Genomic DNA, 13,787 nt, shown 5'->3' with positions numbered 1-13,787 from the left:
TCAATATCTTCTAGTCAAACTTGAACAGTCTATATTTTCATGTTTTATTTTTCAGTTCATTAAGTAGTGATACCATGTAAAGTGACAACCACCCCTGACAACACAGATGAAGACAACACATCTCTAGCTTATGTCCTACCCGAATGTGGGGCACGAAAAAATACACATCCAGGATCAGTGTTGAATCTGGGCATTTCCACAGGAAGCAGGAGGGTAAGTGAAACTGGAGAGGTGAATTAAAACTAAAATTTGACAAAGTGTAAAATACTGTATTTCATAGAAGACATTTTATAAAGGGCAAATCACCCTTTCCACACCCCTGAATTCAGTACTGGACGGGAGTTCATAGGGTGGATGTGAGACAAGATGGTCGGACTGTTGAAGCATCTCGATGTATTAAGCCTTTTCTTGCATGGCTGCTACAAAAATACGTGTTGCATTGTTGCTACAGCACGAAGTAACACGACTCACTTGGGCGAAAACAAAACATGATAATAAAAAGTGCTTAAGGATACAAAAGGCTTACAACTGCTTGTTTGCATTTAATTACTTATTTATTTATTAAATTTTAAAATTGCAAGATAATTTTGAATCACGCTGTACGATATAAAAATGTCACCGACAATACATACACTAAAATGTTGAAAAACATTATTTTTACGTTTTTGAGTTTCACGAGGCGACTTTCTTCTTGCTTCCACTGTAAGTATAGAGGCTTAAAACGGTAAAACTCGGGTTTAGATACCTGCAGTGGACAAAGCACAAATGACCCGTTGTTGAGACTTACGCTTAACAACAACCAAAGAACAGTTCATCTCTCAGCATACAATTTTCGTAATTGCTTAGTTTTGACCGCCGCATTGTTACTTGTTTGTTTCAGCTCAGAGCTATAAATGGACTTTCTGCAATACGTTCGTCGCGGGTACTAAACCCTGGATTTTATATTTTTATTGGGTTGGCATTACTAGATAGTTATGGCGTTTCACTCGCAAACTGAGGGTCACGGATTCGAATCCCTGCTTCACCAACTATACTCGCCCTTTTTAGCCGTGTGAACGTTATAAGATGCGATCAATTCCACTATTAAAGTCGACAAGTTGCCACAAAATCATTTAGATGATGGAACGACATAATTCTGATGTTGTTCGTGTAAGAAAAAAAAAAAAAGAGAAAAAACTTACAAGTAATCGGTTTTGTTTTTGTTTTTCAGAAAGTCAGGTGTTCATTTCCAGACAAAAAGAGTGTAAAAAGCAATAATGGAGTTTGTCAGGTTCAGTATGTACATTTTAATAGTTCACTTGTGATGAGTTTTTGGATACCGAACCTTTTTACTAGGTCTGATTATTACTGGTACGAAAACTAATGGACGGCATTAGATTAAGGGGCTGGGTGACATTTTAGGGGGTCTGATCCCCCACTAGTGCAAGCCCTGTGCAACCTATGAAAGTTGTTTGGTTCTACGTATTGAGTATAAAAACCGTATGAAGCGAGTGGATGTTAATATATTCACTTCCTGATGCTGCTAGTGTTCCAAGTCTTCTTGTTATTCATCAAGGTCTACTGTATATCTATATTCTATTGTGCTAAATTTGGCCCCGACTAAAAGTCTTTACACAGAAAACTGAATTTAATTCCCAGGCTCGAATTCGGCTTTTATGTTTCGAAATTTACTGGAGTGTAGTAGGTGAGAAATGTATTTTCCTCTTAATCGGTATCAATAGGAACTCCAAATCTGAAGGCTGTAACAGTACATAAAAAACCCAACAAGATACATCAACCAGGCCCGGCATGGCCAAGCGTGTTAAGGCGTGCGACTCGTAATCTGAGGGTCGCGGGTTCGCATCCCCGTCGCGCCAAACATGCACGCCCTCCCAGCCGTGGGGGCGTTATAATGTAACGGTCAATCCCACTATTCGTTGGTAAAAGAGTAGCCCAAGAGTTGGCGGTGGGTGGTGATGACTAGCTGCATTCCCTCTAGTCTTACACTGCTAAATTAGGGACGGCTAGCACAGATAGCCCTCGAGTAGCTTTGTGCGAAATTCAAAAACAAACAAACAAACCTACATCAACCAATCAGTAACCATGTCTTCAAGTGCAAAGTCGTTCATTTGGTTTTTAACTGTTATTTTCCTTACTTGAATAAAACATTGTTGTTTTTTTCGTCTCGATCGTTGTTAAATACAAGCCCCCATCCAACCCAACCCAGTGGCACAGCGATATGTCTACGACTTAAAACGCTTGAAACCGGGTTTCGATACCGTGGGGCAGAGCATAGATAGATCACTGTGTAGCTTTGTGCTTAACTTCAAACACACAATGTCACGCACAAAGCAACGCAATCAGCTGTCCGTGTTCTGCCCATCACGGATATTGATAGCATATTATAGGGGATCGTAGCCCTATAAACATGGAGGACACCATCTCAACGAAAGTCACTTAGTAAGTCCAAATTTTTAAAGTCACTCATTTCGAAGATAGTTTTAAAGCAATTACTTCAATGAAAAAAAAAGACTTTTCTATCTGGATTGCCCCTCCCACCAGTTCGATACCAGAGGTATAATACGTTTTGCAAGACGATATTCCTAAAATAATAACACAAAGCCCGAATTTCCGTACTATTCTTTCAGTGGGTTTATAATACTAAAATCGGTTTTATTTCTTTATAATGTTCTTCTGGACTGTGGCCCGAACCTCTACCATATCTGCACTTCCTATAAATTCCCTGCGCCTGGAAGGACGAGTACGTTCTGCTACTGTTTCCAATCCTGCAACACACAGGTTGTTGGTCGAGTGCCCTAACCACAAGCTTTTGCCAGGGCCGAGTATAAACGGTTGTAACGTGCACTGAGTTACTTCCAAATACAAGTACTACGTTAGGCGGAGTTTAGGAAAGTCAACATTGTCAGACTATTTATGCCATAAGCTACTTAACTTTCTGCTTTACTCCTTCTATCCTGCTACCCTTATCTCCACCCTCACCCCCAGTAGAAATATATCAATATCACTTTTATAAGTTAAACAAGAGTGTCCCCCTTAAACCATCACATCCTATTCCACTTTAACCCAATTAAAAAGTACACGTCCCGAAACCGAGTTATTACCTACAGTTTACAAAGTCTAATTAATAGGTGCATGTAAACAAACCGGATTAACAAGTACATTCCACAAAAAAGCAACAAATTGCCTAGTATATCCCATCACAATGAAAGCCACACACTAGCGGTTTCTCTTTCCCAGTAAAGTGCTAGGGTTTTCGTTATTTCAATAAAACTCTAACACAAAAACTATCGTTGTTTACACACCCGACGTAACGCACACGCGAGAGAGAGAGCGATTTTTTTTTATCCCTTATCCCACTGTAATCCTATCCAAAATCCAACCCATATTACAAACGTGTGTGTATGTTTTCTATATAAATGCTATATCGGGTTATCTACTGTAAGTTAGAAGATTTGTGTAACTTTTACTTCTCCCTCGTTGTTAGTGGTAAGTGTCTCATAACTTGTTTGAAATTTTGTACAAACATCTGTAAACGTAAGGTTTCATGATGAATAGATATAATTCATAAATTTCTTGATATGATTTATTTTTCTTTGGTAATTCCATTACATATTTAGGTACCTACGTTGGGATCTCGTACAGTTAGAACTTCTCTAATTAGGACAGAAACTTTAACTGTAGGGGAGTTGGATGGTTATTCGATTTAATACATAATGTAATAACTGTAACCTTTCCCGGACAAAAACCTTGTGTGTGTTCACCATTATGATACTACAGATGTGTATACTTCATGAAACGATACATTTTCTGGTCAATAGATATACACTGCTGGCCAAAATCTTAAGGCCAATGAATATAAAGAAAAAATATGCATTTTGCGTTGTTAGACTCAACCACTTATTTGAGTAGAGCTTCGAAAGATGAAAATAAGAAAAGGGAAAATAAAATAAAATTTTTTTAGCATTTAATATGGAAAGTGTAAACACTATGAAATTAGCCTAAATACTAGCTGGTCAAAAGTTGAAGACCAGACTGAAACGAAGCGTTAATCGGTAAACACGTAACGAAATTTAGTCATTTGTCTTCAAGCATTAGCGTTGTCAACATCTCCCACTGGACATCTTCTGTGTTACATTGGGTAAAAACATGGCAAAGGCTAAAAAGTTAACAGAGTTTGAACGTGACAGAATTGTCGAGCTGCAAAAGCAAGGTCTCTCTCAACGTGCCCTCGCTGGTTAGATTGGGCGCAGTAAAACAGCTGCTGCAAATTTCTTGAGAAACCTTGAGAGATACAGAACGAGAATTTAAAGTGGTTGGCCAAAGAAAATTTCGCCGGCATTGAGCAGGAGGATTCGATGGGTTCTCCGGCAAGACACCAGCCGATCGTCGAACCAGATTAAGGCCCTTATAACGCAGAATGCAGCTCAAGAACAATAAAACAGCGTCTACGAGAGAAAGGCTCTAAAAACCGTAAACGTTTTCAAAGGCCACGTTTCCTTCCACACCACGAAACAGCTCGGTTAAACATTACTGAGAAGCACCAAACATGGGATGTAGAAAAGTGGACGAAGGTTTTGTTCTCTGATGAGAAAAAATTTAACCTGGATGGTCCAGATGGCTTCCAACGTTACTGGCACAATAAGGATATCCCACCGGAGATATTTTCTACACGACACAGTGGAGGAGCATCCATCATGATCTGAGGTGATTTATCCTTCCATGGAACAATGGAGCTTCAGGTTACACAGGGGCGTCAAACAGCAGCTGGCTACATTGGCATGTTGGAGAGAGCATCCTTATTGACTGAAGGCCCTCCCTTGTGTGGAAAAGACTGGATCTTTCAGCAGGACAACGCTGCAATCCACAATGCCCGCAGGACAAAGGACGTTTTCATGGTGAATAAAGTGATTCTTTTGGACCATCCAGCGTGCGTGTTCGCTCGAACTGAACCCCCTTGAAAATGTTTGGGGGTGGATGGCAAGGGAAGTCTATAGAAATGGACGTCAATTCCAAACAGTGCATGGTGTTTGTGAAGCCATCTTCACCCCTTGAAATAACATTCCAGCCAGCCTTCTGCAAATGCTTATATCGACCATGCCAAAGCGAATGTTTGAAGTTATTCGCAATAACGGCTGTGCGACTCACCACTGAGACCTCTTGTTGGGTATTTTCTACCCTGTTTAGGACTTCTTTTCAGTATGGTCTTAAACTTTTCACCATCTAGCATTTAGACTACTTTCATAGTGTTCACATTTTCCTTATTAAATGCTAAAAAAGTTTTTTATTTTTATTTTCCCTTTTCTTATTTTCATTTTTCGAAGCTCTACTCAGATAAGTAGTTGAGTCTAACAACGCAATATTCATGTTTTTTATTTATATTCATTGGCCTTAAGATTTTCGTCAGCAGTGTACCTCTGTGCCAATGGGAGGCATGGAAGTCGCAATAAATTATTTACATAAAAAAAGAGGTTCATCAAGGTAACAAGTCACGTGATATAAGTCCAGTGGACAGTTGTAAAGCATCATGAAAATAACGGACAGTAAGTGTTAAGTGATTTTTTTAATTTATATATATGCACTTTTTAAATTTTGTAACGTATTGGGCAAATAGTGTGTTTAGGATTTATTAATTTATAACGAAAATCCACCAACGCCGTGAGCTATTTATGAAAAAAAAAATGTTGCGTTTTACTGGTGGAAGGCAAACTTGCAATACATCACCCACCATCTTGATGCTGGTACTCTAAATTAAAATCTAAATTTTAACACTACAGAGTATGGGCGGAGGAGGCACCGTGAATTTATAAGGGCAAAAAATAGTACCGGTAATGATGCAGGTAACCTCCCACCATAGGCTCAGACTGTACACGTTGCCTGACAAGGTTTGTTTTTTTTACGCTGTTTTTCACTACTTTGAAAGTTTAGTTAAAGAAGCTAGAACGATAAAGTTGAAAATTCAAAACGAAATTCAAGGGGTAAAAGTACACAGCCCTTTATTTTGACCTTCGACCTTTTCCTTTTTTTTACATTTTAAACATTTATTGCCTTTTGAAAATCTGAGTGACGTCACTTATGTCTGAGTTAGTTTTATTCAACGTACCTTATTTAGTACAACATATGTATATATATAGTTCAACATATGTATATATATATATATATTTAGTGCAACACATGTATATATATATTTAGTGAAACACATGTATATATATATTTAGTGCAACATATATATATTTAGTACAACATATGCATATATATGTATATATTGTTGTGTAATACTATTTGGGATTTCCATGTAAAGGTCGATGCTCAGAATAAATACAGGTGAACGTTTTGTGTGTTTCTGTGCTGTATTTCGTAAATAACAGTTTCTCTGTCTCGGAGACAAACCTCAGGGCTTATAACGTTATAAATCTTATTTCGCTACCCGCGGGACCAAAGCACGGCTGATCATGTAGTTTTGATCTTAACGACAAACAAACACGAAAAGTTTAATATAATATACAAATTTACCCGGTGGGTGGCTACTCCGCAATATAGCTTCGACGTCTGTAATCAAGGCGGGGGTTGAAATCAAATGAAAAGTATAGGACTTTTGTTACGATTTTATTCAAAGTGTATCTCAAAGAAGAAGCGGCTAGTAGGAGTATATATTAGAAAGTTTTGAAAATCTACATACGGCTATTACGTGTTTTCATCTAAAACTGTAACTTACTGTTACTCTTTTACACCTTTATTAAAAAACACAAACTATTATCTAAACACCTTTATTTAATAATTATGGAAACACAAACTATTATCTAAATATCATTAAGTCAATCCCACTATTCGTTGGTAAAAGTAGCCCAAGATGGGTTGATGACTATAGTTATGGAACGAGTAGCTTTATTACAAAACTTTATTACAAAATGTAAGATATTTTTTTTTTTTACATTTTTATCTTCAGTATAACTTATTAATTTGAAGTCTTACTGTCTATAATGGCCAGGTGGTTAGGGCGCTCGACTCGTAATCTGAGGGCCGCAGGTTCGAATCTCCATCACAACGCACTTTCTCGCCCTTTTAGCCATGGACGCGTTTTAATGTGACACTTAATCCAATATTCGTTGGTTAAAGTGTAACACAAGAGTTGGCTAGCGCATATTCATCTTGCAGGTTTGCGCGAAATTCCAAACAAACAAACTACTTATACTGTTTGTCAGTATTCGGGCTGTGAGAAGTTTGAAAATAGTTAAGATACACTTATTTCACTGGCAGAACTATACCGTTTTTATACTTACAGTTGAAAATGAAGCTCCTAATTTAGTAAAACTTTTATAATATTATTTTGTTGCTCAGAATGTGACAGTTCTTTTGAAACACATCTGTAGAAACGGGCAGAAGTAAACAGTTCAGGGTTAGATATATTGGCTCCAATATCTCGCATGCTTAATTTTGATAAAACACTTCTTAATATAGTTTCTCGAAAGTCAGTCGAAAAGCATATGAAAACATGGTTTCTGATATGCTCTGTCTTCGTTTTACTATCTTAATGTATTATTAAATTACACTGATTATTAAACCTACCTGAACAGATAGTCTGTTGAAACACGACGAGGAAATTAATTATGGGGAAGTATCCAAGACTCATTTTTCAAATGCCTTCAAAATTCTTGACTGATAAAAGCTCTCTTGTTAGTTTCCTTCTGTTATCTGATGATATGTTTGTTACCTTGTAGTTGTCATATTTAATTTTCTTGATTAGTTGTTGAACTTATAGTGTTCAAACAATTTTATTTCTCCTTTAGTTACAATTAATTATAATGTTGAATCACTAGGTGCTAATGTATAACCGACGTGTCGCTACGAGCAACGAAAGAGTGCAGTTATCTTTCTCTTTGTTGTTGTCGTTGTAGTGTATTAAACGAGAAATGGGTTGAATCGCCGATTTGTTTAGCAGTATAAGAGAAAAATGGATCACTTATTCTTGGGGTAGCACAGATCTTTTCGTAAATAAATAAACAAAAACAAACTTCTTTTCTCCAAGTAATTCTAGTTTTCCCAGATAAAACCTTAGCGTGAGGAATCAACAGATTATATATTCAACAATGATATTGTCTTCGCACTAACTGATATTGTTTCTATCACGTTGAACCTTCAATATAAATCTTTGTTCTGCAGTTTCTGTTCCGATTCTCGAATCTTGTTACCTAAAGCAAACAAAAGAAGAACAAAAACTACATAAACTTGACGTAAAAATATCTGTTTTTATATTCACGACAAATTACAAGTTACACAGCGAACAATGTGGCTACCAATGAGGATTCCAAAGACTAAAATATAACACTAAGTTGTCATAGCAACTAATACGTAAAACTTGAGACTACAGTTAAGTGGCTAAGATTTTGTGAAGGTGAGTGAATACATATATTATACACACACGTGCACACTTGTGCTTTTTTGAAGTTAGTTTCAAATATTGGTCGGTTGTTCGCATTGTACAAGAACCTACTTTCAAATCTCGGTTGACTCTTCGCCTATTTGTATTCTCAAGACGGCTGGTATGGGTATTGAAACGTTGTTCTGAAATTATTTTAATTAAAAGTTTAAATACCCATACCAGACGTCTTGAGAATACATTTTTTACTTCAAGTGGGTTTCTCGCCATCACGAATACCTTCCACGAAACTCAGCACTGCAGTTAAAAAATATCCATCTAGTTTAAAACGATATATCTGAAGCTATGCCATTTTGCACTATTATTTCCTGTATTATTTAAAATTATTGGTATGTAGTAGAAACGAGAAGGCTTGGTTTAACTGTTTCGCATCTTCTAGCTCCTCCCCCGCTAGTACAGCGGTATGTCTCCGGATTTACAACGCTAAAATCAGGGGTTTGGTTCCCCTCGATGGGATCAGCAGATAGCCTGATGTGGCTTTGCTATAAGAAACACACACACACTCTTCTAGATTAGCTAAACAAGGGCAAAGAACGCTAGCAATATTTGACAGTAAACTGAAATAAATTAAGAAACGAATATTTGTACACATAAACGACTTAAAAGCATTCCATCTAACTTCAAAATAATGTATTTCATGAACAAATGTTATTGGGTTCTTCACGGATTATAAATTTGAAGGCTCGTGGTTCATATTCCTTCATTTCTCCGTGTGTCGCCATGAGTGCAGCATAACGATGACAGTAAACGTCCAAGCACTTTAACAAAGTTATTTTCCTCTAATCTATTTGATCAAAGTTAGAGGTTTCTGAATTTCGCGCAAAGCTACACGAGGGCTATCTGTGCTAGCCGTCCCTAATTTAGCAGTGTAATACTCGAGTGAAGGCAGCTAGTCATCACCGCCACTGCTGTGCTACTCTTTTACCGCCGAATAATGAAATTTGACTGTAACATTATAACTCCTAAACGGCTGAAAGGGCGAGCCTGTTTGTTGTCGCTGGGATTCGAACCCGCGACTCTCGGATTACGAGTCGAGTATCTTAACCACCTGGCCATGCCAGGCCCCAAAATTAGACGATCAAATAGTCACTTCTGTAGCTTTGCGTGATAATTCTGAAACAAAGAAACAAATAAAACAACTTAAAACAGTGTAAATGAAAAGGGTTAAAACTCACAGAACTTAACATGTAAAACTAGTTGCAATATAAAGTTAGCTATAGATCAGAAGTTTCGGAGTTAATTATCCCGAAAAGTTGTTAGGCTCATAAAATTTTTATTTGGGTCAATGTTTTTATGATTTCACCACTGTGTATAAAGTACAAATATTTCTTATTGCGTGTTTCAACTCAACTCAAAAGCTACTATAATATTAAAGGATTGAAATTCGTGGTATTTGTTTCAGTATAAAATAATTCATAAGTAATTAAAAATGGTCAAACGATTAGTCTTAAAGTAGTAGAGCAGTATGTCTCCGGATTTACAACGCTAAAATCAGCGGTTCGATTTTAAAAACATACATACATACATAAAATGTGACGCAGCTTGTACGAAACAATAGCTATGCGCTTTTTCAATCAAACCTTAAGGAAATACTTGCTTACTACAGTATGTATGGTTCTATAGGGAGTTCTCACCGACTATATAGTTGCCAGTGTTTGTCAAAGAGAAATGAACCAATATCAGTATATTTTTATCTATCACATTGCACCTATGTCGTCAATACCTATTTATCTACATATCTGTTTATTTATCCCTGGATGAAACAACTATAAACTTTCGGACTTACCTCGCTACAATCTGGGCTTTGACTCCTCAAGGTAAACACAGCAGTTAGCCTAATGTATCTCTTGCTCCAGTAATAAGCATTCCTTATAGGTATATTACAGAATTAACCTGTAGGTAGATAGAAAATGTTTAACAGAGATATTAAGGAGTACATTGAGTATAGGTGACGCATTTAAAAGTATTTATAGTGTGGTATCACTAACTATAAAAAAAGTTATTATCTTTGTCACTGTCGAGAACGCTTCACAATATAAATCATCTGATTTTTCTAAGACTAAGTATGGTGTTCATGTTAAATGCTCAATATTTGTGTTGATTTCTTAAAAATATTTTTATTCTTCATTTTTTTGATAATTTCAGTGACATAACAGCAGAATAGTTTAATTCAGAAGGTTTATGACAGCGAGTTGCAGACAAATACAAAATAAAATTTACTAAGCAGTGTTTCAGCTAAGCCTTACAATACGTTTCGTAATAGGCCTAGTGCTTAAATTAGACTCAAATAGGCTTACTATTATTCACGCTATGGAATCGTTTAAAGAGTTTTAAGTTGTGAATAAATGATAATTAATATTATTCTGTTGTTGTAACACGTATATTATATACCTAATCTTAAAACATAAAAAATAAAGGTTTATTACTACCAAATGTCAAATATCTTTTTCCTTTGTACGGTTAAAAGAGTTGAAACTTTGTCTCCGAATGCCTGCCCTATGCACTATCTTTTATACTTCTTGACTTATAATAGAGTAAAAAGGCCCAAGAGTGCTATTTAAGTCTCTTTCAAGATGTACACGTACTTTTGTCTACAATAATATTTCACTTTTATGTATAGTGTTTACTAAAAATGTGGTAAATTCCATCCAAACTGATGAAACATTTTGAAGGTATTGACAAACTCGTTTCACTTAAATTAAATAATGTTCATTAACCATTCAACAGTGGTTCCCGCCACTCTGAAGAGCTTATATATTACTTTATTAAAATTTACTATATTAAAAAAAACATAATAATGTATTCTTAAAAATTATATATAATCGACTTTTAACAATCTGAGTGCACAACTAGTACTTATTTTCTAATTTTAAGAAAAAAGAATCTTCGTTTAAATCACTCATTTCAAACATTCACGCACACACAGACACTCGTCTTATGGCCCTGCTTTGTTAAACGCTAATGTAAAAATAAATCGAACAGCATAACACATAGGAGTCTAACCTGAACAAAAAGCAAGTGTGTGTGTCACGTCACGACATCAAGCTTGATTTCTTTCATTTTTCGGAATAGAAGTCATAAAACTCAAAATGAATCTATCCACATAGAATAGTTCGATTAATGTTTGCCTATTACGATTTTAATGGAGAGACGCGAGGGAGCCACCAAACGGGTGCCCCTCGAAACCTTGTAAGTGCATTGAGTGTTTCTATAAAAATGGGCGAAGGGGACATTAATAGTCCTGAACACTCCAGTTGGGAAGTCCATTTTCTTGTGAAACTAAACATCTGCCACGGGATTTTTTTTAATAACAAGTTTAAAGTACAGACGTAGTGTGGGATCTTCTAGTCTAAAGCTAACTGTATAAAATGTATCGTGAAAATAAATATATCGATTCAATTTTAAACTTAAACCATTTCTGAATTAAGCTTTTTTCCATTATAACACCAATATTTTAACGAAAAACAAACTTCTTTAATCAACGGATACTCTAAATAACGAAATCAACAAATCATCAATCCATACATTTTATTTTATAGTTTCAGTACACATATTAAAAACAATATTAGGTTATAATTTTGCTGCTAAGCAACATGACAGAAAACAATTGTTGGAATTTATTATTACCAAAACGCACTGGCTTTTTTTATACATTAGAAGTTGTTAATCTAACCGATTTTTACCAATAATTATTCTATGAATACGTTACGAATTTATTTTATGAAATATCTTAATTTTGATTGGCTCACAAAGGAATTTACCGATGATTGACTGCTTTAATTACAGATTTCTTCATTGTTGGTTAAGCTTGATTTCGAAAAAAGATATTTATTTCAGTTAGCTATGAAATGTAAGGTTAGGGTAAACTATGAGGTTTGGTGTGGTACTTGCTCCGTCATTTCTCACTAGTTACAGTCATGTGAAAAAGTTAGGACACTCTATGAAAGCCTGTGTATTTTTGTAACATTTGTGGATATATAGATATTTAATCTCAATTTTAACAATACTGAGAGATTATAGGAATATAACTAAACAATTAAAACTGAAGAAAAGACTTTTCAAGATCTTCTCTAAATGTAATTCTACAAAAATGCATATTCTAACTGAGGAAAAAGTTAGGACACCCTACCCCCTAATAGCTATTGTTACCCCATTTGGATGAAATAACTGCAGTGAGACGCTTCTTGTAGCCATCTACCAGTCTCTGACATCGGTCTGAAGAAAGTTTGCCTCACTCCTCAATGCAGAATTCTTTCAGCTGTGAGATGTTTGAGGGGTTTCTTGCATGTACAGCCCATTTCAAGTCACCCCACAGCATCTCAATGGGATTAAGATCTGGGCTTTGACTCGGACATTCCAGGACTCTCCGTTTCTTAGTTTTCAGCCAGTCCTTGGTGGATTTACTGGTATGTTTTGGGTCATTGTCGTGTTACAGAGTCCAGTTCCGCTTCAGCTTTGATTTTCGTACAGATGGTCTCACATGATCCTCAAGCACCCTCTGATACATAGTAGAATTCATGGTGGATTCTATGATTATGAGCTGTCCAGGTCCTGCTGCAGCAAAGCAGCCCCAAACCATGACACTTCCACCACCACGCTTCACAGTTGGTATGAAGTTATTTTCCTGGAATGCTGTATTTGGTTTACGCCAAACATGTCCTCTATTCTGATGTCCAAATAGTTCAATTTTGGACTCATCTGACCAAAGAACATTATTCCAGAAGTTCTGGTATTTTTCTACATTCTCTTTGACAAGCTTCAGTCTGGCCTTGATGTTTCTCTTAGAGAGCAAAGGTTTCCTCCTTGCACATCTCTCATGGAAGTTAAACTTGTGCAGTCCCTTTCTGATTTTAGAGGCATGCGCTTTCACATCAACAGTAGCCAGAGCCTGCTGTAGGTCCCGTGATGACGTGTTAGGGTGTTTGGAGAACTCTTTTAGCATCTTGCGGTCTGCTCTCGGGGTGAACCTGCTTGGACGACCAGACCTGGGCATGTTGGCAGTTGTTTTGAAAGCCCTACACTTGTTGACTATTTTCCGGACATTGGAATGGCTGATTTCAAATTCTTTTGGGATCTTTTTAAATCCCTTACCAGACCCATAAACTGCTACAATCTTCTTTCTGAAGGCCTCAGACAGCTCTTTTGCTCTCACCATGGTGCTCACTCTCACTTCAACAGTCAGGAGCACACCAAACTAAATGTATGAAGTTTAAATAGGGCAAGCTTCATTCAAAATGCTGAGTAACAATCTTCTAATCATCAGTGATGTCTAATCATGTGCACCTGGTGTGATACACCTGTGTGTGAGTTGAGCCATTTTAAGTGGGAATAAATGTGGGGGTGTCCTAACTTT

The 13,787-nt window shown here is 36.6% G+C and overlaps 1 protein-coding gene across 1 annotated transcript in view; it reads right to left on the bottom strand.

Moving 5' to 3' along the window:
• Positions 1 to 13,787, bottom strand: part of LOC143257258 (uncharacterized) — an 86,715-nt gene that overhangs the window by 52,749 nt on the left and 20,179 nt on the right. Inside the window, exons 2-3 of the mRNA XM_076515691.1 lie at positions 10,221 to 10,327; positions 7,564 to 8,186 (exon numbers count right to left, since the gene is read on the bottom strand). Of these exons, the coding sequence (XP_076371806.1) occupies positions 7,564 to 7,627 (64 nt within the window). The 5' untranslated portion in view covers positions 7,628 to 8,186; positions 10,221 to 10,327. The remainder of the gene's footprint in view (positions 1 to 7,563; positions 8,187 to 10,220; positions 10,328 to 13,787) is intronic.

Source organism: Tachypleus tridentatus, chromosome 7 (assembly GCF_004210375.1).
Source record: "Tachypleus tridentatus isolate NWPU-2018 chromosome 7, ASM421037v1, whole genome shotgun sequence".
NCBI classification, from domain to species: domain Eukaryota; kingdom Metazoa; phylum Arthropoda; class Merostomata; order Xiphosura; family Limulidae; genus Tachypleus; species Tachypleus tridentatus.
Note: the sequence above shows the minus strand (reverse complement) of the source record. Positions and strands in the feature narration are given on the sequence as shown.